Source organism: Sus scrofa, chromosome 2, assembly GCF_000003025.6.
Source record: "Sus scrofa isolate TJ Tabasco breed Duroc chromosome 2, Sscrofa11.1, whole genome shotgun sequence".
NCBI lineage: Eukaryota > Metazoa > Chordata > Mammalia > Artiodactyla > Suidae > Sus > Sus scrofa.
Window position 1 is genome coordinate 75,742,538 of NC_010444.4, and position 26,572 is coordinate 75,769,109.

At 44.0% G+C, this 26,572-nt stretch overlaps 1 protein-coding gene across 3 annotated transcripts; it reads right to left on the reverse strand.

The window, feature by feature from the left end:
• Nucleotides 1-25,188, reverse strand: LOC100516355 (zinc finger protein 77). Of its 3 annotated transcripts, none has more exons than XM_021084161.1 (4): nucleotides 24,949-25,188; nucleotides 8,330-8,456; nucleotides 6,797-6,974; nucleotides 1-6,390 (listed from the first exon to the last, which is right to left on the reverse strand). In XM_021084161.1, exons 1-4 carry the CDS (start codon nucleotides 24,949-24,951, stop codon nucleotides 5,187-5,189), a joined length of 1,512 nt encoding a protein of 503 aa, XP_020939820.1. In that variant the 5' UTR covers nucleotides 24,952-25,188; the 3' UTR covers nucleotides 1-5,186. The 3 variants fall into 3 exon arrangements, with proteins under 3 accessions (XP_020939820.1, XP_020939818.1, XP_020939819.1); XM_021084159.1 differs by having other exon boundaries at nucleotides 2,468-6,390; nucleotides 8,330-8,502; XM_021084160.1 differs by lacking the exon at nucleotides 24,949-25,188 and having other exon boundaries at nucleotides 4,851-6,390; nucleotides 8,330-8,503.

Consider the following 26,572-nt stretch of genomic DNA (forward strand, 5'->3'; position numbering starts at 1 on the left):
TGGAAAGCTAAACATTTTTTAATAAAAGATACTTCATATAAAATGGTACATACCTATTTACATGCAATGTAAAATAGGAAAAATTATTGCATACACAGATGAAGAAACCAAAAAGAAATGAATGGAAACTATCTTTTAAAAGTTTAGGATGTTGGTAACTGCAAGAGGGCAAGATGGGCTTCTGATAGGACATAATCCCAAGTGGGATGTGGCGGGTATAACAGCAACACCTCTGTCTTATATGAATCATGATATCATGTTTTATTTTGTTTTTTTTTTTTTTTTTATGGCTGCACCCGCAGCATACGGAAGTTCCCAGGCCAGGAATTCAAGCCCAGCTGCAGCAACACTGGCTCCTTTAACCCACTGTACTGGGCCAGGGATGGAACCCAAGCCTCTGCATTAAATGGAGCTGCTGCAGTCAGATTATTAACCCACTGTGCCACAGCAGAAACTCCTTGATATCATGTGTTTTAAAAAAAGAGCTATCAGGCCCAAAATGTATAGTCAGTTGTGCTAAATCCCATCAGCAAACCAAAACTTAATACCTAGCCAAATTATGGTTTCAGTCTTCCCCAGGAATGTGACCTGCAGTCAATATGGATTTTCCTGCTCAGCACTCATGAGATAATCTTCTTGATAGGCCACTTCCATTCCCTTTAGGAGGGTGGCCTTGCCTGAAACAATGCATTCTTTGCTAATAATTTCCTTTCCATATTTAAGAATCTTTCCTTCTCTGCAGCTCAATGGTGCTTCTCTCTACTTGCTAGATGTGGTGCTGCCTCATTCATAAATTGTTTAATATGCTAATTTGATTATTTCATTTAGTTTTTTTGTCTTTTCTTTTTTTTTTGTTTTTTGTTTGTTTTTTTTTTTTTTTGCTATTTCTTGGGCCGCTACCGCAGGCTATGGGTCAAATCAGAGCTGTAGCCACTGGCCTACGCCAGAGCCACAGCAACGCAGGATCCGAGCCGCGTCTGCAACCTACACCACAGCTCACGGCAACGCCGGATCGTTGACCCACTGAGAAAGGGCAGTGACCGAACCCGCAACCTCATGGTTCCTAGTCTGATTCGTTAACCACTGCGCCACGGCGGGAACTCCTATTTTTGTCTTTTCTTTTTAGGGCTGCACCCGTGGCACATGGAGGTTCCCAGGCTAGGGGTCGAACTGGAGCTGTAGCTGCCACCCACAGCCACATCAACATGGGATCTGAGCTGCGTCTGTGACCTACACCTCAGCTTGCAGCAATGCCAGATCCTTAATCCACTGACCAAGGCCAGGGATTGAACCCGAAGCCTCATGGATATTCGTCAAGTTCATTAACTGCTGAGCCACAATGGGAACTCCCCAATTTGATTTTTAAATTTACTCAGTAAAATTTTTGTTGTTTGACAGATTTGGGGGCAGCAGTGGGATCAAAGGACTTTCCAACAGTATTTAGAGACAAGAAACACAGGCATGGTTTTTTTCTGGCCACACCCACAGCATGCAGTAGTTCCCAGGCCAAGGAATGAACCCACGCCACACAAGTAACCTGAGCTACAGCAGTGATAATGCCAGATCCTTAACCCACTGTGCTACCAGGAAACTCCACCCTCCTTCTCTTTACATTTCTTTATTTCTTTTACATCCCCTTCCTTACAATGAAATATAGGGCTTTGGTTGCAAAGATATGTCAGATAAGGACAAGTTTCTCTCAGTTCTTCAAAGACTTGGGTTGTAGCTTAAATGACATCATGGGTTGATCCACACATCCCCCTAGGTTGGAATATTGAGTGTGAACTCTCTTTCTGCTAGTGGTGAAATTCGCTGTGTGTTTATAGCCACACCTCCCGTGCTTTTACATGAGAGGTCTGATTAAAAGAGAAATGAGCAGGAGCCATTTGTCATCCATCAGAAAAATACAAGGGAACCCACTGGGAAGTAAGTAGTCCGTCAGTCAAATATCCAGCCACCACAGGAAGAAAAATCCTGTGGAGACATAGAGAAGAGACTTGTGGATGGCAAGGGAGAGAGGGAGGGAGTAGGAGCGACTGGGAGTTTGGGGTTAGTAGGTGCAAGCTATTACATTTAGAATGGATATGGAATGGGGTTCTACTGTACAACACAGGGAACCATATCTATCTCCTGGGACAGACCATGTTGGAAGATAGTATAAAGAAAAGGAATATATATAAATGTATGACTGGGTCACTTGGCTGTACAGCAGAAATTGTCACAACATCATAAATCAACTATACCTTATTTTATGTTTTGGGGGGGGTTGTCTTTTTAGGGCCATGCCCTCAGCATATGGAGGTTCCCATAAATCAACTATGCTTTAAAAAAGAAAAGAAAAACCCTGTGGATATGGCACAAAATTACTAGCAAGAAAAAGTAAGACAGAGAGATGTTTCCATTTCAGTATTGATTTTCCATTAAACTTCAAAGAGCTATTTGGAAAACAAACATTAGAAGCAGGATCTCCCAAGATGAGCAGTTTATTCAGTGAGGTTATGCCTATAAACTAGAGCAATATCTCCTAACTTAATCCCCACCACACCTGAAGTGCTCACCGCACCAAGAGTATCATTTGTGCAAAGACAACTTGGGAAGACATATGTTTGATTCTCCCTCCCACACTGTTGACTTGTAGAAGCCTGACTCCTGGTCATCTCTGGCTGGAAGCTGGAAGCGGTATTTAGATTTCTGATATTAGGAATGAATAAGTCATTTAATGAAAAAAGATGGTAGCTGCATAGAAATTAACAGAAAACACCACCTGAAAGAAGAATGTCAAAAGGTCTATGTATTTAGTAATATTGCCCGGAATGTTTGTAGAAAAACTGACCCAACTACAAGAATGAGTTAATCCTCCAAAATGGGATATTTTCAACCTATCCTTTCAGCTAATGCACGTAAAGCACGGCAACACTTGTGAGTACACAAAGATTTGAAAACCTAGGCAATAAGAGCTCTAAGAAATAATGCAGAAACCTGAATTTGATTGAAAAATGCACACCATTTTAAGACCACATACTAGGTGGTTACCTGTAAAAAACACTGGGTAATCACATATAAAAATGGAAAGTAATTAAACATACTGGGCTTATCATTTAGAGAGCAGTCAGCTGTAAGAGAAAATGAAATACACTGCCAGATACATTCGCCAGTATTTAATCATAGAAACATCAAGAAACAAATGCAGGGTTAGTGCAGACTTTCGACCATGCAACCAGGGCAGTAGGTTTCCTGCATCTGTAGCTGTCATATTAAATCTACCACGGGTGGAGGAAGGAAATATGCTGTTAGAGGAATAAGATGCTTCCTACATAAATCATGTGATTAGGAAAATTGCTGGACATGAAGGGGGTCACACAATAGGAGAGGATCACCAAGTGCAAATGTCTGAAGAGGCTTGATGGGCCCTGAAGGGCTACAGGAACATGCAAGGACATGTGTGAACCTGAAAACCAAAGAGGATCCATCCTGAGGGAGCTTGGGGAGAAGTGTGGATTCTGACCAAGAGGGAACTAAAATCACTCATGTGTCTGGTTGGGGCTGTTCCACATGGACAAAGCCAGGAGTCAGAAAACTGGGCTGGAACTTGGGCCCACTAAATTGCCACACATCTGTCTCCTGATGGTACAGAAGACCCGAGAATGATGGCTTCTTTGCTTCTGCTTTCTAGACCTCATGCATCTTTTCCCTCCCATGAATGCTAACTCAGAACCAGTAATATTAAGTATTCAGGGATATATAGTTTTCCACCTTCTCCAAGCCGACAACACAATTCAACAGAACCATCAGGACAGTAGCTTTCACTTTCATGCCACCACCAGGTTGCGCTTCCTTTGGTGGGGCAGGGGGGCTGTAGCATGTTGCAGCTTGGTATGGGATCTCAGTTTCTAGACCAGGTATTGAACCTGGGATGCAGCAGCGAAAGCATTGAGTCCTAACCACTAGACCACCAGGGAACTCCCAGGTCACCCTTAACTCAATGTATTGTGTCCAATTTCTGACCAAAACCAAGGACAATGAGCAAGAGACCAAATTATGAACATTAATCAGACAAGACTATTATCTTCCAAGACTTTCCGCAATTACTGATTTCTGTGAGGAACAGAGACATGGTACCCACTAGCAACGATCAACTTGGAAGATACAACTTTCACTAATATAGAATCAAGGGGAGTGTAAATACTGAGTCAGAAAATTCCAGTTATCTATAACATGACCAGAAAAGACACTGCAACAACACAGGTCTCATATCATGATCACAATGGGAACATAATGCAAAGTAGGAATAAAAAAACTTTTCATCTCCAGTTCTTTTTTGGTACAGTGGTTTAAGGATCTGGCATTGTCATTGCAGCAGCTTGGGTTGCTGCTGTAGCACAAGTTTGATCCCTGACCCAGGAACTTTCATATGCCATGGGCACAGCTAAAAAACCCCCCAAACAAACAAAAAAAACACTTTTCATCTAAAAATTAGACCAAGTTGCACATGAAGGAGTTCCTGCCATGGTGCAGCAGAAATGAACCCGACTAGGAACCATGAGGTTGTGGGTTTAATTCCTGGCTTTGCTCAGTGGGTTGAGGATCCAGCATTGCTGTGAGCTGTGGTGTAGGTCACAGTCGAGGCTTGCATCCAGCATTGCTGTGGCTCTGGTGAAAGACAACAGCTGTACCTCCGATTAGACCCCTAGCCTGGAAACCTCCACATGCTGCAGGTGCAGCCCTAAAAAGACAAAAACCAAAAAAAAAAAAAAAAAAAAAAAAAGTTGCACATGAAAAATGTCAAAAACTGAAAACCACTTAACACCCTGGGTTCCAAGGACATTGTAATGGAAATGAGACAAGCTTTATAAGACTGCATGATTATTCAAAGTCTGAGATAACAAAATGCAGGTAGTGCAGATGAAGAGTACATAGAAAGATAGCTATTATCATAAACATTCAGATCAGCAACATGAACTAGAAATTAATACACTGGGATTCTATTAAAGCCAAGCCACTTACAAAGGAAAAACCATATTTATACCCATTGAAAGATTTCTGTCATGCCCTGAGTCTTCATGTACAAAATAAGTGAAGTGCTGAAGACATTTCCACATTTTTCCCATTCATAAGGCTTTTCTACAGTGTGTTGCTCACATTATAAGTCACAAGAGAGAATGAGGTCTCTCCTACAGTCCCTGCAGTCAGTGCTTCTCCCCAGTGTGTGTCCTCATGTGTCCTCGCAGATTGGCAGGATACCAGAAGGCTTTTCCACACTGCTGACACCCATAGGGTTTCTCCTCACTGTGCATTCTTACATGTTTTCTTAAAGATGAGGGCCAACAGAAGGCTTTCCCACACTGGGTACATTCATAGGCTCTCTCCCCACTGTGTGTTCTCATGTGTCCTCGAAGAGAGGCGTGACGAGTAAAGGCTTTCCCACAGTGCTGACATTCGAAGGGTCTCTCCCCAGTGTGTATTCTCTCATGCTCTCGGAGGGATGTGGAACAGCTGTAGGCTTTACCACATTCTGTGCATTCATAGGGTTTCACTCCACTGTGCATTCTTACATGCTTTTTAAAATATCGCTGATGCCTGAAGGCTTTGCCACAGTGCTGACATTCATAGGGTTTCTCTTCGCTGTGTGTCCTCACATGTTCTCGAAGGGATGAGGAACAACTGTAGGCTTTCCCACATTCTGTACATTCATAGGGTTTCACTCCACTGTGGGTTTTCAGGTGTCTTCTGAAATATTTGGGACAACTGAAGGCTTTCCCACATTCTGCACAAACATAAGGTTTCTCTCCAGTATGTATTGTCACATGTCCTCCCAGGAATGTGGGATATTGGAAGGCTTTCTCATATTCCTTACATTCATAGGGTTTCTCTCCAGTGTGAGTTCTCACATGTCTTAAAAGGTAGGAATAATACATAAAGGATTTCCCACATACTCTACACACGTGGATTTTCTGTCCATGGTGGCTTCTCATATGTTCTCGAAAGGAAGAGGGACAAGTGAAAACTTGTCCACATTTCTTACACTCTAAAGACTGTTTACTACTATGACTCTTCACAAATCTCTTAGATGCTATCCCAGAATCCTGACAGTTATAGGGTTTCTTTACAATGTCTGTTCCTCCAGGAGGGCTTAGGTGGGAGACAGAGCTGCATACCTGCCCACATTCCTCACATGGATAAGATTTATGTCCAGTGTGAGACCTTTGGTGATGCTTCTGGAAAGAATGGTCGCTGAAGTCTTCTCCACACTTAGTATATTTAGAGGGCTGAACTGCAGTCGGATATCTCAGATATCCCTTTTGGACAGTAAAATCTGTAATCCGGTTCAGGGTTTCTCCACATTGATGATTGTCATTACCTTTGCATTGATGACACTCTGCCAAATGATTTCTGTTAAAAATGGGAAGCACAGTGTTAGGGATTAATGATTTAAAGTGATTTCTTCATTAATGATGTATTGATGGTTTTTCATTATTTTGAATCTGTATTTGCCATTTTCAATGAATGGGTATGTTACAGGCACTCCCCACACTGCAACAAAGGGCAACAAGCTTAATGCTCTGGCTTAATTATGGCTCAAATACACTTAGAGACCCTGTCTTAGAGATAGGGTTTCCTGGTCACTGTGTCCAACTGAATTACGTTTAAGATACCCTATATCACATTTACCAAAGTTTTTTCTTGTGAAAATTTTTCAAGTACAAAATTGTTTACCTGGGCTTATACCTTTCGTTTAGTTTCAAGTTAGTCTAACACTCTGCCAAGATTCCCCTTCCCCTGAGGCAGTGGCACTCACCTCAAATCTCTCTCCTGGGTTTGGTGATCTCCAATGTTATGAAACATCCAATTTGCTCCAAAAACAGACCAAGAACCATTTCTTATGAATCTTAGTATTTTCTCATCACTGCATAGTTTGTTCTCCAAAATATTCCATTGAGGACTTGATCCAGTGGTTTTAACTCGAGGGCAAAAACCTGCAACAATCAGTAGCGTAACTAAATGCTTGGGGAAAAAATGGTGATATAAGTAAAGCAAAAGAGAACATAGATATTTCTCTCCATATACTGATTCAAAAATGTAATCAAATTTTTTAGGAAAAACAGACATGGGAACAAAGAAAAACTCCAAGGACCTCCGAGAAATTTGGAACTTTGGCCATCACAGGGGAAATGAGTCAACAGGGCAGCTTGTTCAGTAAGAGATACTTCAAAAAGAATAGAGACTGAGTCAATATTACCAGAGAGGCAAAGCAGAAAGGAACTGGGCAACATGCACATTCCCAAATGCTCACTTTATAAGATGAGCTACAGAAAGACTTCCCAAGTGGGCAAGGATGGATGAAAACTCCAACAGGGAAGCCAGGTTAATGATAAACATCACCTTCTTAAACAAAGATTAAGTCATGTTCCTAATGGTGTGTCCAAATACCTCCCCCTTATCCAGGGAGATGTGCTCTCCTGGGGATCACAGGCACAGAGGTCCTAGATGGAGCCTGTCTCCACTGACCCAGCTGCCACTGGGAGATGGGGTGTGGGGTGGTATGAGCTGCTGTCCTGCTCATGGAGGAAGCTCATCATGAGGGAGGAAGGAGGACCAAAAGCACTCCATGACATGGACTGATTCTTTGGTCCTTATGTCACTGATGACAGGCAAGAGTGGGTTTAACTGCAACAAGGTTATGACAACAAATGTGAACTGACCACTGTGTAACTTTCACAGGGTGAAACCCATCACACCGTTCTTACTGCCCAAGGTGACACTGGAGACCATGCTAACATTTATAAAATTAGGAATTTGGGCTTATGATCAAGAGTAATAAAAAGTAAATCAATAGTTCGTATCCTGCCAGCTATGCCAAAAAAAAAAAAAAAAAAAAAAGTAAATCAATAGGAGCTTCCGTCATGGCTCAGCAGAACTGAATCTGACTAGCATCCATGAGGACACAGGTATAAACCCTGGCCTCGCTCACTGGGTTAAGGATTCACCATTGCTGTGAGCTGTGGTGTAGGTCACAGACACAGCTTGGATCCTGTGTTGCTATGGCTGTGTTGTACGCTGGCAACTATACCTCCGATTTGACCCCTAGCCTGGGAATCTCCATATGCCATGATTGTGGCCCTAAAAAGATTTAAAAAAAAAAAAAAGTAAATAAATAGATGAAATTTGTTTTCATGGAAAAGTTCTCTGACCCTAGGTAGGTTTCATGAAAACTTAGACCGTGTCTGTCTTTTTTTCAACATATTCCCATTCTTTGGTTCTAGTAAGAAAGGAGATTTGTAAGAAATATTTGTTTCCTAAAGACTAAGTGCAGGAGTGAAGCCATCCTCACCCACGAAGGCCAGGTTCTTGAAGGTCTCCAGCATCACATCTCTGTAGAGCCTCCTCTGAGCAGGGTCCAGCAAAGCCCACTCCTCTGGGGTGAAGTTTATGGCCACGTCTTCAAAGACCAGTGATTCCTGAAACAGCCACATACTCTATTCAGCAAAGTCCCTTTTCACCTGCCTGTGTGGGAAGAAGAGGAGGCTAATGGTCAGGGAACTGGATCAATCCCTAGGACTCTCGAGCTTATAGTCTCATGAGAAATGACAATAGACAAGCAGATCAAGTGCCAATTATTCAGTGATGTTAAGTGCTAGAAATTCAAGAAAAGTGTGACAACAACAATGGAAGTAGATTTATAGACACAAGATTAAAAAGAATTGCTTTTGGAATTCCCACTTCGGTGTATTGGGTTAAAGATCTGGCATAGCTGCAGCTGTGGCTCGGATTCAATCCCTGGCCCACAAACTTCCACATGCCAAAGGTGTAGCCAAAAAGGGGGGAAAACTGAGAGAGCAGATCCTGAGGTACCATAAAGACAGAAAATCAAATTATCACCCATATGACATGGAAATGGGCCCCAGGTTTGCTCATAAGTTATTTCCTTGAAGGTCCAAGAATAGGAGCAGATTGTCAGGATGCAATGAACATGGATTTTCTAGAGCTGCTGAATCTGAACAATTCTTTTTTTCCCTTTTTTTTTGGCTGCCCTACGGTATATGGAGTTCCCAGGCCAGGGATCAAGTTTGAGCCATAGCTGTGGCAATTCCAGATCCTTTAACCCACCATACCAGGCCGGGGATTTAATCCACATCCTGGTGCTACAGAGACATTGCTGATTCCATTGTGCCATAGCAGGAATTCCTGTACAACTCAGTTACAACTTCAACTTATAACTTGAAGGCAATGGCATCAGGGAGCCAGTTTTGTCCCCTCATATCCAAAAGAAGCACAAACATGTCCCCCTGTCATGATGAAGTGGACAGCAAGGATACAAACAGGCCAGGGCCCAGGGCCTAGCACAGCTATGGGGTAAGAGGAGGCCTGGTTCCTGAGGAATGTGTCAAGCACCAGAGTCTCTCAAATGAATAACCACATGCCCAGAAATCAAGGAAGATGCTACACAGAGTCACAGAAGGTTCTGATGGTAACAGAGATGAAGGTGACTTTAATGGGGAGGAAAAAAACACCTAATTTTTATCTTTAGTGAAATATGGGACCATACTGCACTAATGATATCAAAAGAAAACAACTATGAAATTAAAAATTAGAGATTTTTTTTTTCTTTTTTGGCTACCCTAAAACATATGGAGTTCCTGGGCCAGGGATCAGATCTGAGCTGCAGTTGTGACCTACATTCCAGTTGCAACAATGCTGGATCCTCAACCCATTGTGACGGGATGGGGATCAATCCTGCATCCCAGTGCTGCAGAGATGCCGCTGATCCCATTGTGTCACAGCAGAAACTCCAAAATCAGAGATTTTTAAACAAAAAATATGGTTGCAAAAGCCAACAGGAGAAAAAAAAAATCCCTACATCATCATCTACAAAGAGGCCAATGCTACTTCAAATGTGGTTTGCTAATCACACACCTGATGAGAGATCTGTATTAGGAATACATTTTAAAAACTCACAGGACTGAGTTCCCATTGTGTCTCAGCAGAAATGAATCTGACTAGCATCCATGAGTATGAAGGTTTGATCCCTGGCCTTGCTCAGTGGGTTAAGGATCCAGGCCACACATGCAGCTCAGATCCCACCTTGCTGTGGCTGTGGTGTAGGCCAGGAGCTATAGCTCTGATTTGATCCCTAGCCTGGGAACCTCCATATGCCATGGGTGTGGCCCTAAAAAGACAAAAATAAAAATAAAAACTCATAGGACAACAATAAAAAATAAAAGATAAAAAAATTAAAGACAAATAATATAATTAAATAATGGGGGAATAAACGTGAATAGACAATTCTTCAAAGATACACAAATGGCCAATGACCACATGAAAAGATCACGAACACCATTAGTAACTGGGGATCCACATACAGACTTGAATTGTGGATGCACTTCCCAACCCATTCTATGAGGCCAGTATTATCCTGATACCAAAACCAGAAAAAGACATCCCATGGCATGTAAAGAAATCCACAGACCAGTATCCTTGATACACACAGACAAAAATATTCCTCAAATATTAGCAATCAATATCCAGAGAAATAGGTGTTTCTGTCATGGCTCAGCAGTAACAAATCCGACTAGTATCCTTAAGGACGCAGGTTTGATCCCTGGCCTCACTCAGTGGCATTGATCGGGCATTGCCATGAGCTGTGGTATAGGTCGCAGATGAGTCTTGGATCTGGCATTGCTGTGGATGTGGTATAGGCCAGCAACTGCAGCTCTGATTGGGCCTCTAGCCTGGGAACTTCCATATGCCACGGTGGAGCTCTAAAAAGACACACACACACAAAAAATCCAGAGAAACATAAAAAGGGTTCAACACCATGACCAAGTGAGATTTATTTAAAAATCTGGTTCAAAAAAACAAAGCATTGGGAGTTCCCATTGTGACACAGTGGAAACTAATCCAACTAGTATCCATGAGGATGTGGGTTCAATCCCTGTCCTTGCTCAGTGGGTCAGGGGTCCAGTGTTGCTGTGAGCTGTGGTGAAGGTCACAGACTTGGCTCAGATCTGGCATTGCTGTGGCTGTGGTGTAGGCTGGCAGCTGTGGCTCCAATTTGACCCCTAGTCTGGGAACTTCCAGATGCCATGGCTGCGGCCCCTAAAGGCAAAAAAAAAAAAAAAAAAAAACCAAAACAAAAAACCCACAAAGCATTTTATTATATACCTTATTAACAAAGTACAAATCACCTGATCACCTCAATAGACACATAAAAAGCATCTGTTCAAACACAATTATCTTTTCATGGTAAAATACTTAGCAGGAATTCCCGATATGGCACAATGGGATCAGCAGTGTCTCTGCAGTGCCTGAGCATATAGGTTCAATCCCCAGCCTGGCACAATGCATTGGGGGATCGCTACAGCATGAGTCACGACTGTAGCTGAGATCTGATCCCTGGCCCAGTAACTCCATATGCTGTGAGGAGGCCAAAAAAGAAAACAATTCAGCAAACTAGTGACAGAAGGAACTAGAGAAGCTCACACCTAACATCTGAACAGACCCTTCTCCAAAGAAACACAAATGGCCAATAAGCTCACGAAAAGATGCTAGACATTAGTCATTAGGGAAATGCAAATCAAAACCACAAGCTGATGGCGTTTCCATCATGGCTCAGTGGTAATGAACACGACTAGGATCCATGAGGATGCAGGTTCAATCCCTGGCCTTGATCAGTGGGTTAAAGATACAGTGTTGCCATGAGCTGTGGCATAGGTCGCAGATGAGGCTCGGATCTGGCATTGCTGTGGCTGTGGTATAGGCCTGCAGCTGTAGCTTTGATTCAACCCCTAGCCTTGGGGTGGAATATTGGCCCAGCTCACATTTGACCTTCTATATGCTGCAAGTGTGGCCATAAAAAGACAAAAAAAAAAAAAAAACCAAAAAACTACAAGCTGATACTTCACACCCACTACGATGGGTAGAAGAGGTATAAACAAATGCTGGGGAGGATGTGAGGCAGTGGGAACTCTCAAACACTGCCAAACAGAATGCAAAATAGTACTCTCTGGGGTGATCAAAATGTTCTAAAATTAGAATATGGGGATGGTTGCACAATTCTATAAATATACTAAATACCACTGAATTTTATACTTTAAAAAGGTAAACTTTATGATATGTAAATTATGGGTCAAATAAAACTGTTTAAAGCATAAATTCAAATGAGCTAAAAAGATACCCTTCTTGGAGATCCCACTGTGGCACAATGGAAACGAATCCAATTAGTACCCATGAGGTTGTGGGTTTGACCCCTGGCCTCACATTGCTGTGAGCTGTGATGTAGGTCACAGACAGGCTTGGATCTGGCATTGCTGTGGCTGTGGTGTAGACTGGCAGCTACAGCTCTGATTCGACCTTGCCTTGGAAACCTCCATGTGCTGTGGGTACAGCCCTAAAAAGCAAAAAATAAAAAAATAAATTAGAAAAAAAACATATCCTTTTTTCCCCCCTTTTTTGGCTGCCCCATAGAACATGGAGCTCCCAGGTCAGGGATCAGATCTGAGCTACAGTTGCGACTTACACCAATAGCTGCGGCAACACTTGATCCTTTAACCCACTGTGCCAGGCCAGCAATCAAACCTGCTTCCCAGTGCTCCAGAGACACCACTGATCCCACTGCGCCACAGCAGGAACTCCAAAACATATTCTTCTTAAAACAATGGCAATTTAATTAAAAAATAACAGAACTCCAGCAAATAAAAAAAAGTGTAGAAAAGGAACAAAATTACAGGTTTTTCTGAGATTAAGTGGAATTAGGAGAAATTACAAAACACTTGCGGGAAAAAGTTTTTTTTTTTTGGTCTTTTTGCTATTTCTTGGGCCACTCCCGCAGCATGTGGAGGTTCCCAGGCTAGGGATCTAATCGGAGCTGTAGCCACCGGCCTACACCAGAGCCACAGCAACACCAGATCTGAGCTGCGTCTGCAACCTACACCACAGCTCACAGCAACGCCAGATCCTTAACCCACTGAGCAAGGGCAGGGACCGAACCCGCAACCTCATGGTTCCTAGTCGGATTCGTTAACCACTGCGCCACGACGGGAACTCCGGAAAAAGTTTTTTTAATTAGATGTAATGGGATGGTTTTTAGAACCTGTTAAACATATCTGAGATGATGTAAGCAAAGAGAACATCTGAGAGGGTCCATGGTTATAAAAGAAACAAAATTAGTAGATGCAAATGCTCCCACATGCTAAATATAAATCTCAAATGGTTCACAGGCCAAGTACAAAATATTAAAATACCAGAAGTTTCCACTATGGCATGGTAGATTAAGGATCTGCTGTTGTCGCTGTGGTGGTGAAGGTTTGATCCCAGGCCTGGTGAAGTAGGTTAAGGATCTGGTGTTGCCACAGCTGTGGCATGGCTTCGATCCCTGGCCTGGGAAATTCCATATGCTGTGGGTGTGGCCATAAAAAAAATCAGCAATTCCAAACCTTAGAAAGAAATTTCACAGCATTACAAAACCCAGAAAGGGACAATTCAAAATATTAAAAACAACAACATTCATCAGAAACTTTTCAGGCCAGAAGGGAGTGTTGAATGGGAAAAACCCACGATGAAGAATACTCTATCTAGCAAGGCTATAATTCAGATTTGAAAGCACAGTAAAGAGTTTTATGAATAAGCAAAATCTAAAATAGTTCAAAACCATTCAACTGGCTTTGTAAGAAATGTTAAAGGGGAAGTTCGCATTGTAGACCAGCAGAAACAAATCTGACTAGCATCCATGAGGACCCTTAGCCTAAGAATCTCTATATGCCACAAGTGTGGCCCTAAAAAGACCAAAAAAAAAAAAAAAAAAAAAAAGCATGTAAAAGGGAATTCTCTAAGTGGGGGAAAAAAAAACCATAACTAGAAATTTCTATTAATGTAATTATAATTATTAAAATCATCATTATTAATTATAATTAATTTAATATAAATATTAAATTATATATATACATATATAGCTTTTTTTTTTTTTTTTTTTGCCATTTCTAGGGCCGCTCCCGCTGCATATGGAGGTTCCCAGGCTAGGGGTCAAATCGGAGCTGTAGCTGCCGGCCTACGCCAGAGCCACAGCAACACGGGATCTGAGCAGCGTCTGTAACCTACACCACAGTTCATGGCAACGCCGGATTCTTAACCCACTGAGCAAGGCCAGGGATCGAACCCACAACCTCATGGTTACTAGTCGGATTTTGTTAACCATTGAGCCACGACAGGAACTCCTATATATAGCTTTTTAGGGCCACACATGTGGCATATGGATGTTCCCAGGCAGGGGTTTAATCAGAGCTGTAGTCGCCAGCCCATGCCATAACCACAACAACACAGGATCCGAGCTGTATCTGTAACCTACACCACAGCTCATGGCAATGATGGATATTTAACCCACTGATCGAGGCTAAGGATTGAACCTGCATCCTCATGGTTACCAGTCAGGTTCGTTACCACTGAGCCATAATAAGAACTCCTAACTTTATATATTTTTATAAATTGGAAAAATCTTATCGGTAAAGTCAAAAATAAAGGTAGTATAAGAGTCTCTTACAAAGCTACAGATTTGATCCCTGCCCTGGGAACTTCCATAGGTCACAGGTGTGGGCAAAATAGAAAGAAATACAGGAGTTCCCATTGTGGCTCAGCAGTTAGTGAACCCGACTAGTATCCATGAGGATGTGGGTTTGATCCTTGGCCTTGCTCAGTGGGTTAAGCTCATGTTGCTGTGGCTGTGGCATAGGCTGGTGGCTACAGCTCCGATTGGATCCCTAACTTGGGAACCTCTATATGCCGTGAGTGCAACCCTAAAAAGACAAAAATACCAAGAAAAAAAAAGAAAAGAAAGGAAAGAAATACAAATTATGAACAAATCAGCTGCCAGTAATGATATTGTATCAGTAATTCTAAAAAACAAAAAGAAAACTCTCAACAAACAAAAGTCCAGGACCAGAGAGCCTTACAGATAATTCTACCAAACATTTACAGAAGAGTTAATGCCTATCTTTTCCAAACTATTCCAAAACATTGAGGAGGAAGGAATGTTTCCTAGTTCATTCGATGAGGCCAGCATCACTCTGATACCAAAACCAGACAATGACACCATATATACAAAGAAAATCACACGCCAATATCACTGATGAACACAGATGCAAAAATCCTCAACAAAACGGTGGCAAATCTAAATCAACAATACATTAAAAGGATCATACACACACTATGATTTATCTCAGGGATACAAGGATGGTTGTGCATCTGTAAAACAGTCAATGTGATACAACACATAACAAACTGAAGTATAAAAATCATATGATCATCTCAACAGACACAGAAAAAGCTTTTGACAAAATTCAGCATCCATATATGATAAAAACAACATGACAGGAGTTCCTGTCATGGCGCAGTGGAAACAAATCCAACTAGGAACCATGAGGTTGTGGGTTCGATCCCAGGCCTCATTCAGTGGGTTAAGGATCTGGCGTTGCCATGAACTGTGGTGTAGGTCGCAGATGTGGCTTGGATCTGATGTTGCTGTGGCTGTGGTGCAGGCCAGCAGCTGTAGCTCTGATTGGACCCCTAGCCTGGGAACCTCCATATGCCACGGGTGCAGCCCTAAAAAACAAAAACAAACAAACAAACAAAATACAATACTACAAACCTAGAGCCAATATCATACTCAATGATGAGATTAGGAAGAAGAAAAAGATGTCCACTCTTGCCACTTTAAATCAACAGAGTATATATTGGAAGTCCTAGCCAGAGCCATCAGACAAGAAAAAGGAATTAAGAAATCCAAATTGGGGAGTTCCCATCATGGCTCAGTGGGTAACAAACCCAACTAGTATCAATGAGGATGTGGGTTCGATCCCTGGCCTCACTCAGAGGGTTAAGGATCTGGTGTTGCCGTGAGCTGTGATGTAGGTGGTAGACATCACACTATTTGGTCAATTAATCTATGACAAAGGAGGCAAGAATATATAATGGGAAAAAGATAACCTCTTCAATAAATGGAAAACTGGACAGCTACATGCAAAAAAATAAGTAGGAGTTCCCGTCGTGGCACAGTGGTTAACGAATCCGACTAAGAACCATGAGGTTGCGGGTTCAATTCCTGGCCTTGCTCAGTGGGTTAATGATCCGGTGTTGCCGTGAGCTGTAGCGTAGGTTGCAGACGTGGCTCAGATCTGGCGTTGCTGTGGCTCTGGCATAGGCCGGTGGCTACAGCTCCAATTCGACCCCTAGCCTGGGAATCTCCATATGCCGCGGGAGTGGCCCAAGAAATGGCAAAAAGACAAAAAAAAAAAAAAAAGTAAAACTGGACTACTTTCTTACATCATACACAAAAATAAACTCAAAATGGACTAAAGCCTTTTTTCTGGGCTTTCTATTCTGTTCCATTGACCTATGAGTCTGTTTTTGTGCCAGTACTATACTGTTTTGATTCCTGTGGTTTTGTTGTGTAGTTTGAAATCAGGGAGGATGTTACCTCCAGCTTTGTTCTTCATTTGGAAAATTATTTTGAGTATTTTAGGTTTTTTGTATTTCCGTACAAATTCTTGAAGTGTGTGTTCTAGTTCTGTGGAAAATGCCATTGGTAATTTAGGGATCATATTGAATCTACAGGTTCCCTTCAGTAGCATGGTCTTTTTAACAATATTAATTCTTTTAATACATGAGAATCATAAATCTTTTCATTTGTTTGTGTCGTCTTCAGTTTCATCAGTGTCTAAATAGTTTTCCATGTACAGGTCTTTTACCTCCTTAGTTAGATTTACTCCTATGTGTTTTATTTTTTGATGCAGTTGTAAATGAATTCTTTTCTTTTCTTTTCTTCTTTTTTTTTTGTCTTTTTGCTATTTCTTAGGCCGCTCCCGCAGCACATGGAGGTTCCCAGGCTAGGGGTCTAATTGCAGCTGTAGCTGCCAGCCTACCCCAGAGCCACAGCAACACAGGATCCAAGCCTCGTCTGCAACCTACACCACAGCTCATGGCAACGCCAGATCCTTAACCCACTAAGCAAGGGCAGGGACGAACCCACAACCTCATGGTCCCTAGTTGGATTCATTAACCACCGCGCCATGATGGGAACTCCGAATTATTTTCTTAATTTCTCTTTCTGATAGTTTGCTGTTAGAAACAACATTTCTGTATGCTCATTTTGGTGTTTTTGCTTTTGTTTTTGTTTTTGTTTTGTCTTTTTAGGGCTGCACCCATGGCATATGGAGGTTCCCAGGCTAGGGGTCTAATTGGAGCTATAGCTGGTGGCCTATGCCAGAACCACAGCAACTCGGTATCCGAGCTGTGTCTGTGACCTACACCACAGCTCATGGCAATGCTGGATCCTTAACCCACTGAGTGAGGCCAGGGATCGAACCCACAACCTAATGGTTCCTAGTGGGATTCATTTCTGCTGCACCACAACAGGAACTCCTGTATGCTCATTTTGTATTCTTCAACTTTACTGAATTCATTTATTCTGATAGATTTTTGGTGGCATCTTTAGGATTTTCTTTGTATAGGATCATATCATCTGCAAAGAGTGACAGTTTTACTTCTTCCATTCCAATTTGTATTTCTCTCTTTCCTTTCTTTTTTTTTTTTTTTTTGCTTTTTAGGGCTGCAACTGCAGCATGTGAAAGTTCCCAGGCTAGGGGTCAAAACGGAGCTGTAGCTGCCAGCCACAGCCACAGCACCGGGGGCATCCAAGCCATGTCTACCACCTACATCACAGATCACGGCAACACCTTTTTTTTTTTAGGGCCCCACCCTCGGCATACGGAGGTTCCCAGGTTAGGAGTTGAATTGGAGCAGTAGCTGCTGGCCTACTTCACAGCCACAGCAATGCTGGCTCCTTAACCCACTGAGCAAGGCCAGGGATGGAACCTGTGTCCTCATGGATACTAATCAGATTCATTTCCGCTGAGCTATGATGGGAACTCCAAAATGGATTAAAGTCTTAAACGTAAGACCTGAAGCCATAAAATTCCTAGAAGAAAACACAGGCAGTATGCTCTTGGACATCTGTCTTAGCAATAATTTTTTGCATATGTCTCATCAAGCAAAGGAAACAAAAGCCAATAAACAAATGGGACTACATCAAACTGAAAAGTTTTTGCCAGTGAAAGAAACCACTGATAAAACAAAAAGGGAACCTATCGAGTGGGAGAAGATAGTTACAAATGATATGTTCAATAAGGAATTGATGGCCAAAATCCGCAAAAAAGAGTCATACAACTCATATAAAGCCCCCAAATAACTCCACTGAAAAATGGGCCGAGGACCTTAACAGACGTTTCTTCCAATGAAGACATACAGATGGCCAACAGCCTTATAAAAAGGCGTTCAACGTCACTAATCATCAGGGAAATGCACATGAAAACCACAGTAAGGGACCACTGTGGCACCATGGGATCTGGCGGCATCTCTGGAGCACTTGGGATGCAGGTTCAATTCCTGGCACAGTGGATTAAGGATCTGGTATTATTACAGCTGTGACGGAGGATGCAACTGCAACTTGGATCTGATCCCTGGCCTGGGAACTTCGTATGCCATTTCTTGGGCAGCCAAAAACAAACAAACAAAAAAAACACAGTAAGGTATCACCTTGCACAAGTCAGAATGGCTATCATCAAAAAGACAACACATGGGAGTTCCCACTGTGGCACAGTGGGTTAAGAATCTGACTGTGACTCCTATTGTGTTTCCTATGCTTTAACTCAGTGCTGACACCCTCTACCTGAAGATGGCATCAACACCCACAGGTTCAAGGCTCGGTCACACAAGAGTGCCCTTGACGCCCAAACACACATATACTTCAGATGCCAGTCCAAGAATAGGCTGTCACTTGGGCTTCTGCTGACCTCCAAAGACTCCCCTCTTGGGGTTCCATTAATTTGCTGAAGCAGCTCACAAAACTCAGAGAAGCACTTTCTTATATTCACCAGTTTGTTAAAGGACATGATAAAGGACACAGAGAAACATCCAAATGAACAGATAAGTAGAGTCAGGAACATGCAAAGAGGTTTGAAGCTTCCATGCCTTCTCTGGGCCCCACCCTCTCCACACCTCTGCCTGGTCACCAACCCAAAAGCTCGCCAAATTCCATACTATTGGGATTTTGTGGAGCCTTCAGCTTAGGCAGGATTGATTGTTAATTCCATCTTCCTTTTTAAGAGCATGGGAGGGCAGAGCTGACAATTACAAGCTTGTGATCAGGGCTTGGTCTTCCTGATGACCAGACCTCATCCAGGAACCCAACCACAGTCACCTTGTTAGAACAAAAGATACTTCTATTACCCAGGATATTAAAAGGGCTTCAGGAGCACCAATCAGGAGCTAGGCAGAGACGAATACAATTTTCTATCCACTCATAAGTCTTTAAACACAACCGGCCCCACAGTGGTGATATGCCCTCAGGCTTGAAAACAAGGAAAGAGCATCCTTTAAAAAGGAAATTGGGGACTTACCATTGTGGCTCAGTAGTAGCAAACCTGACTAGTATCCATGAAGATTTGAGTTCAATCCATGGCCCCACTCAGGGGGTTAAGGATTTGGTGTTGCCATGACCTGTGGTGTAGGTCGCAGACATGGCTTGGATCACGCATTGCTATGGCTGTTGTGTAGACCGGCAGCTGAAGGTCTGGTTCAACCCCTAGCCTGCGAAATTCCATATGCTCAGGCGTGGTCCTAAAAAGAAAAAAAAAATAAAATAAAACAACAAGATCAGTGGCATCTCTGCAGCTCCAAGATGCAGGTTTGATCCCTGGCCTGGCACAGAGAGTTAAGGATCCAGTGTTACCATACCTGTGGTGTAGGATGCAACTGCAGCTCAGATCTGATCTCTGGCTCAGGAACTCCATATGCTACAGGGAGGCCAAAAAAAAAAAAAAAAAGAGAGTAAACTGGGTTCAAAAATCTTCACACTTTTTCCTGGTCTTGGGGCGGGGGGGGGGAATCCTCCATAAAATACAGTTTTTTTTGGCTGTGCCTGCGGCATAAATTCCCAGGCCAGGGATCAAACCTAAACCACGGCAGCAACCCAAACCATAGCTGTGACAACGCTATATCTTCTTCATCCCTCTTGAGCCACCAGGGAACTCTCCATAAAACACAATTTTTGATAACTTTTTTAGGAAAAACTCTGAGCTGACAGTTCATAAAGTGATGTGGTTGAAACACCTCATTTTCACAAACCTGCCTTAATAACAGGTGAACAGGTCACTCTTCAACACACTCTATGGAGCCTGCTGAGGTTTGAAAATGGACAAAGGTGGGAAATAATACATAATCAAAGTTAAATCATCTTATTCTAGTGGATGTGACTTTTTTATTTTTTATTTATTTTTTATATGGAAGTTCCCAGGCTAGGGGTCCAATCAGAGCTACAGCTGCCGGCCTACACCACAGCCACAGCAAAGTAAAATCTGAGCCATGTCTGCAACCTACACCATGGCAACACCAGATCCTTAACCAACTGAGTGAGGCCAGGGATCGAACCCACATCCTTGTGGATCCTAGTTGGGTTCGTTACCACTGAGCCACAGCGGGAGCTCCCCATGTTTGATTTTTAAAATCCATTAACAGGGGAACTAATGGTGTAAGTTTTGACAGGAAAAAAAATATTATAATAGAAGAAAACATCTGCCTTTATTCCTAGCTTAAATATGTGTATGTCACACCCAGAAAAGAATATGAATATAAGCACATAATCATATTTTTACTAAGTTTCCAGCATGCAAACTCATAAAGATAAATCTCAGTGTATTCTGAATCACTAGAAACAAGCAACTAAAAAGTAAAAATTTTAAATATTAGAGTTTTTAAGCAAACAGCTACTAAAAGTTAATTTTCTTTAAGTCCTAAAATGTGTGTAACTACATATATAAAATGATTTATGGATAAATCCTAAAACATTACTGAATGATGCCACAGTAGAATGAAATAAATGGAGAGACAGCTTACGTTCTCCCAAGGCAACTTAATGTCACCACGTCAGCTTCTCCCCAGATCAAGAGCTGAAGAAAATTCCATTGACTACAAGCAGGTTTACTTTGGGTTTTGTTTTGGAGGTTGTTTCCATTTTGCTTGAACTTAAGAAAAACTATTCCTAGGGAGTTCCCTGTTGGCCTAGTGGTTAGGACTTGGCCCTTTCACCACTGTAGCCCAGGTTCAATCCCTGCTCTGGAAACTGAGATCCCATATGAAGCCGCTGCACATTGAAACCAAACCAAACCAAACCAAACCAAACCAAAACAAAAAACAAAGAGAAACTACTTCTAAAAACTGAAATGGAAGGCAAATTTCTATTAGCCAAGATCTTCTATAGGACAAGGTGGTACTATTTTCCCTAAACGACATGGAAGCTTTTTACATAGCAGGGTTTAGGACAGGATGGTGTTAACACAGGGATAGACAAATACTTGGGTAGGAAAAAACCCACAGCACACTGAAACAGGTCCACAAGTTCTTGGCAACTGGGTCTACTCTGGAGCAAGGGCTGCCAGGCAGGGCTGAGATGATGACGCTTTGACACGTGGGATAGTGACCACTGGGTATCCACAGGGGAGTAAGAAATCTTTTTTCCTTATCAACTGCATATATGATAACCAATTCCCTGTGGACTTACTATGAGAGACAAAAGTAGAATACACTGAGAAATTATAGGCAAAAGCATTACGACTTGATAGTTGGGGAAGTTTTCTTGTATAAGAAAAAAAAGGGTACACTACAAAGGAAGAGATGGAGAAATTCAAGTCTATTAAAGGTAAGATGTGTCTATCAAAGTGTAGGACAGAGAGAAAAAAGGAACTACAATCTGGGAGAACGTACTGGCAACACTTAGAAATGAAAAAGGCTGAATGTCCAGAGTATATAAAGAAAACATAAGAAATCAGTAAACATACAAATGAATTAAAGGTGAGAAAATGACTGAAAACTATTTCACAGAAGATGAACCACCACTTACGAGAAATGTTCAAGCCCAATGGTTATCAGTAAAAAACCAACATACTGACCACATACACAGAACCAATATACAGTCCACAAGCAGATCCCACTTGACACACTCAAAAGGGACAAAATTAAGCTGGATTCTCCCCGTGCTGGACAGGATGTGGAATAAACATTTGACTCCAGCCCTCCAGCCACACCTCCTAGTATTCTGAAAATATCCAGGATCTACAACCCACCAATGTTAGTCCAGGGGTAAAAAAATTTGTGATAAATTTGCACTCAGAGACAAAAAGCAGCAGGAATATAACAGCCTGCTGACAAATCAAACCTAAACCTGAGACACCCTGAGCTCCACAGGACTGGATGGAGGAGGGAACCGGGTGACCACTGACACCAGCACGGGTGAAACAGACCAGGGCTGAGAACCATGGAGAAACCTTCTAGGCGGTGTTACTGGTGCTGTACTGGTAATATTCACTTTTTGCAAATTCAGCAGAAGCAGAATTTTAAACAGAAAATTAAAACAAAACACAACACTACTTGGTGAGGAAGGACCAGATGTAAAGCTGCAAAGGATAGCACACAGGTAATGCAGGGCTGGGAAATTCTAGGCCCCTTTTATGGTCTGAGTCACTAGAGCTGGATTATCCCATTTGCTCACTAGCATCCTCACAACAGGCTGTACATCATCTATTCAGAAGTGAGCAAATCTCAGAAGCACAGGTCACTATTCACAGAATGTCCACTAACCTCTGCTGACCAGCTAAGAACAGGAAGTGAACTAGGACCAGACAAATGTCCTAACTCTGCCCCCTGCATGAAACAGTCAATACTCTTTCTATGAATCTTTTTAATCCCTATCTCCACTCATTTCACATGAATGTGGGGAACTGCCTGCGTTTCCTAAAATTATAATGGCAGAGAGAACAGTCTCTGTACTGACACTTGTCCTCAGAGGCACCTCTGGTTAAGCCCCAAAGGCCCAGACGCTCACGAGTCTGCAGAAAACGGCAAAGACCTGAGATGCTTCCCACCGTCATTAAGGAGAAGAAACCAGGCACAAAGAACTCAGTATTTCACACCTGCCAAAACCTGAAGCTGGATTAAGGGCAGCTCTGAGTGCTGAGCTGGACCCAGAGGAGGCTGCTCACAGGTGTCAGGTGACAATGCTCAATGCTCCCTGAGCCCTGTGCTCCTGGAAACTTCCATGGAGGGTGAGAGGACCCCCACCCTCTGGTCTTCAAGGAAAACAGCAGGCTGCATTGAGCGCTGTCACCTGCCCATCCACACCTGACTTAGAGAAGACTCCCACTGAGGCCAGGTAGCCAGGATGAGGCCAGACACAGCCTTAAATCCCCACCTCCGCCTCATCAGTGACTGGCTGAACTGCTGGTCCCCGCTGCCCAAGCAGAACAAATGCTTGTAGGTCAGACTTGGTTTTAGCTCCTCTCCTGACCCTTGACCCCTGATTGGCCTCAACCCCAGCCAGCAGACAGCCCCCTAAGGACAGGCTGGCCTCAGGGTTCTGCCATCAGAGCATCACACCTGGTCCTTCCTGGTTCTGTTTACTCCTCTGTATAAAAGAAAAACTCTCTTTGCCCAACTCCTGAGATGCTTGCATATCTCAAGGTCATATTCTCCCTGCTGCAGAATCCCTGTGCTGGTGCAAGAGACCTTTCTCCCCTGCAATAAAAACTCATCTGAAAGAAAGTCTGCCCTTAGGAAATTCGGATTTTTTTTATTTGACACTAGCTTAACCAAGTGTTCACAACCGCCCATTTCTTACCTTAGCTTTACTTAGGCTCCTGTCTCCCCACAAGCCCCTGACTTTGGGTCACCACCCTCTACCAAGAAGCACTGAGATGTAGAACATAGCTGCCTCCCCAACAGTCCCCACTTCTGCTGAGGATACAGTGACCACAGGGAGGCCCCATCCTATCCAACAGTTTTGCTCTCAACTTCCTGTAAAGAGAAGATACAACCCTTTTTCTGTTTCATCTGAGACCCTGGCACAGCTGTGAGTGAGATCTGAGTCTCAACCCTAATCCAAGTCTTAGAAATGTTAAAAACAAAACCACAGGCCCCAAATAGGGTCGCTTCTGCAAGTTCCAAATCACAAGGAGGCTCAACTTAACTACAGTTTCAGCCTCTCTTAATAAACAGAATCAGAAACCAGTCAATCAGGAATTACCTGGTCACCTTAAGTGAGGTAACCTGCCCGCCAGACCCCCGCCCTCCCTAAAGTAATCCTGCCACAGACAAGCCACTTTCGCTAGTTTCTTTCCCGCTCTCTTCTGCCCATTTAAGGTTTTCATTCTGTTCAGCTCCGGGCTGCGCCCTTCTATTTGCGGGATGGGAAGCTGCTGTTTTAGTGAATTGTTGAATAAAACCAGTAAAAGCTTCAAAATTTACTCAGCGGAATTTTGGTTTTTTGAACAGGAATAAAGTTTCGCCCTACCCAAGTAGGAATTTGACAGATCAGGGTGGGTCCCCTGGGACCCCCAAGTTGCGCATACTCAGGTCAGGACCTTCCACCCCCACGAGAGGACAGGAAGGGGCAGGAAGCCAGGACCCACACGCAGGCAATGGCGGAGATTTCAGTCAGTACCTGGGCCCTACCCCGCCAACGTGGTGACAGGACCGGACGCTGGGACCCCACCCCTTCTGGAGACTCGGGTCGGGACCCCAGTACAGGACACCGGGAGCAGCCCCCACGCCCCGTCGCGACCTAGGGCGGAAACTGGGGTAGGGACCTGGGTCAGAACGCCAGGTCCCCCCACCCTGCCTCCAGAAGCCAAGATGCGAGTCAAGATCCCGGGATCCCACCCCGCAGCCGAAGTAGGAAACTCAGGTCGCGGCCTGGACCTAAGAACCGGACGCCAGGTCCTCAAGCCGCCGCCGAGAGCAGATACTGGAGTCGGAAACCCGAAGAGCTGGCGCGGGGAGACCCGGGCTGGCCTCAGCTCCCAGTCGGTCCAAATCAGCTCCTCCCGATCTCGGGCCCAGGACTCGCTCACTCACCATCTCCTTCCGGCTCTGGGGGGGTCTGCAGGGCGTCCTCCCCACGGTCCCAAGATGCAGGTAGGTGAAGACAACGGAGAAAGGACACCTGGGGCCGCGCCCCGCAGGTGCGCAGGAGCGCCGAGATCAGCAGAGTGACGCCTGCGCGGACTGGGAGCGCGCCCACCTTCCGCCTTGATTGGACGGAGACCCACGCACTCCTCCTCCCCGGGTTTCTGAGTGTACTCCGAGATCCGCCCCGGCGCCCTTTATTAAACAGCTCCGATTCTGCCCCCCGAACCCCTTGATTGGATGGTTCTCAAGGTCCCTTCAGTCTGATTGGACTGTATTCCAGGCACTCACCTTATTGAGGCCTATGAATGGATAGAGCTCGGGCAAGTTCCCAGACCCTGATAGGGGAGTTGTTCGGACAGCCCCCGCCCCCTTATTCCCGTCCCTTGATTGGGCAGTTCCCGGGCCCCTCCCCAGCATTTGTTAGTTCTCCCCGCCGCGCTCGCCGACTTCTTTGACTGGAAAGGTATTATAGCCCCTCCGGGTCTCAGTGACTTGCGGGGATATTGGTCAAACGCCTTGCGGGGCGGAAATGCGGGTTCTTGGCTTCAGCCCTTCCTTGCCGGGTCTCCTCCTCAGGACCCAGACCTGTCCGTCCCGGACATGAGCTCGGAGCTCGGAGAAAACTTGTTCCCGGGCTGGCGGAACTAGCGTTCGCCCGCAGCTCGGCCGCCCCTCCTTATCTTCCTCCTAGACTGGGAAGTACTAACTCAATGTCCCCACGGAGCATCCCCTTATCCTGAGTCGGAACAGGACAAGATGGGACAGGAGAGCCTGGGGACATCCGGGGTCGGCGGTCGGCCCGGGAGTAAGGTCACCGTGGGTTTCTGCGCTTTAAGAGCAGAGACACATCAGCTTGAAAGGGTTTGACGTGTGACTTTTGACACTGGGAGGTTCGGCACTCCTGTTCAGCCTGCACTTCTGGTCTCGACCAAGTTCTAGGAGTCCATTTCTTACGCCGCATCAGCAGGGTGCGCATCACCATGCCTGAGCAACACCGAGATTCAGAAAAAGTCCTTGGTCAGCTTCTCCAGAGAATGGGCCACCAAGGGGCCCTGTCCTGTCCAGGCACACTGGTCCCACAGTCAATACACTGCCCTCACTCGCCCAACTTCCCTCCTGCTCACCCTCCTCACACAGAAGAGAAAAGCCCTTTTCTGTGGGGTTGGAGACCCTGGTACATCTCTGAAATCCAAGCCTTGGCCGTACTTCAGCAGTCTTTGTGCTTAGTCTCTTTATCTAAGTCTAGACATACTTTTTAAAATTATTATTATTATTATTATTATTTGTCTTTTGCCATTTGTTGGGCCGCTCCCGCAGCATATGGAGGTTCCCAGGCTAGGGGTCTAATCAGAGCTGTTGACGCCAGCCTACGCCAGAGCCACAGTAATGCGGGATCCGAGCCATGTCTGCGACCTACACCACAGCTCACGGCAACACCGGATCCTTAACCCACTGAGCAAGGGCAGGGATCGAACCCACAACCTCATGGTTCCTAGTCGGATTCGTTAACCACTGCGCCACGAACGGGAACTCCTTTTTTTAATATTTATTATTATTATTATTATTTTAG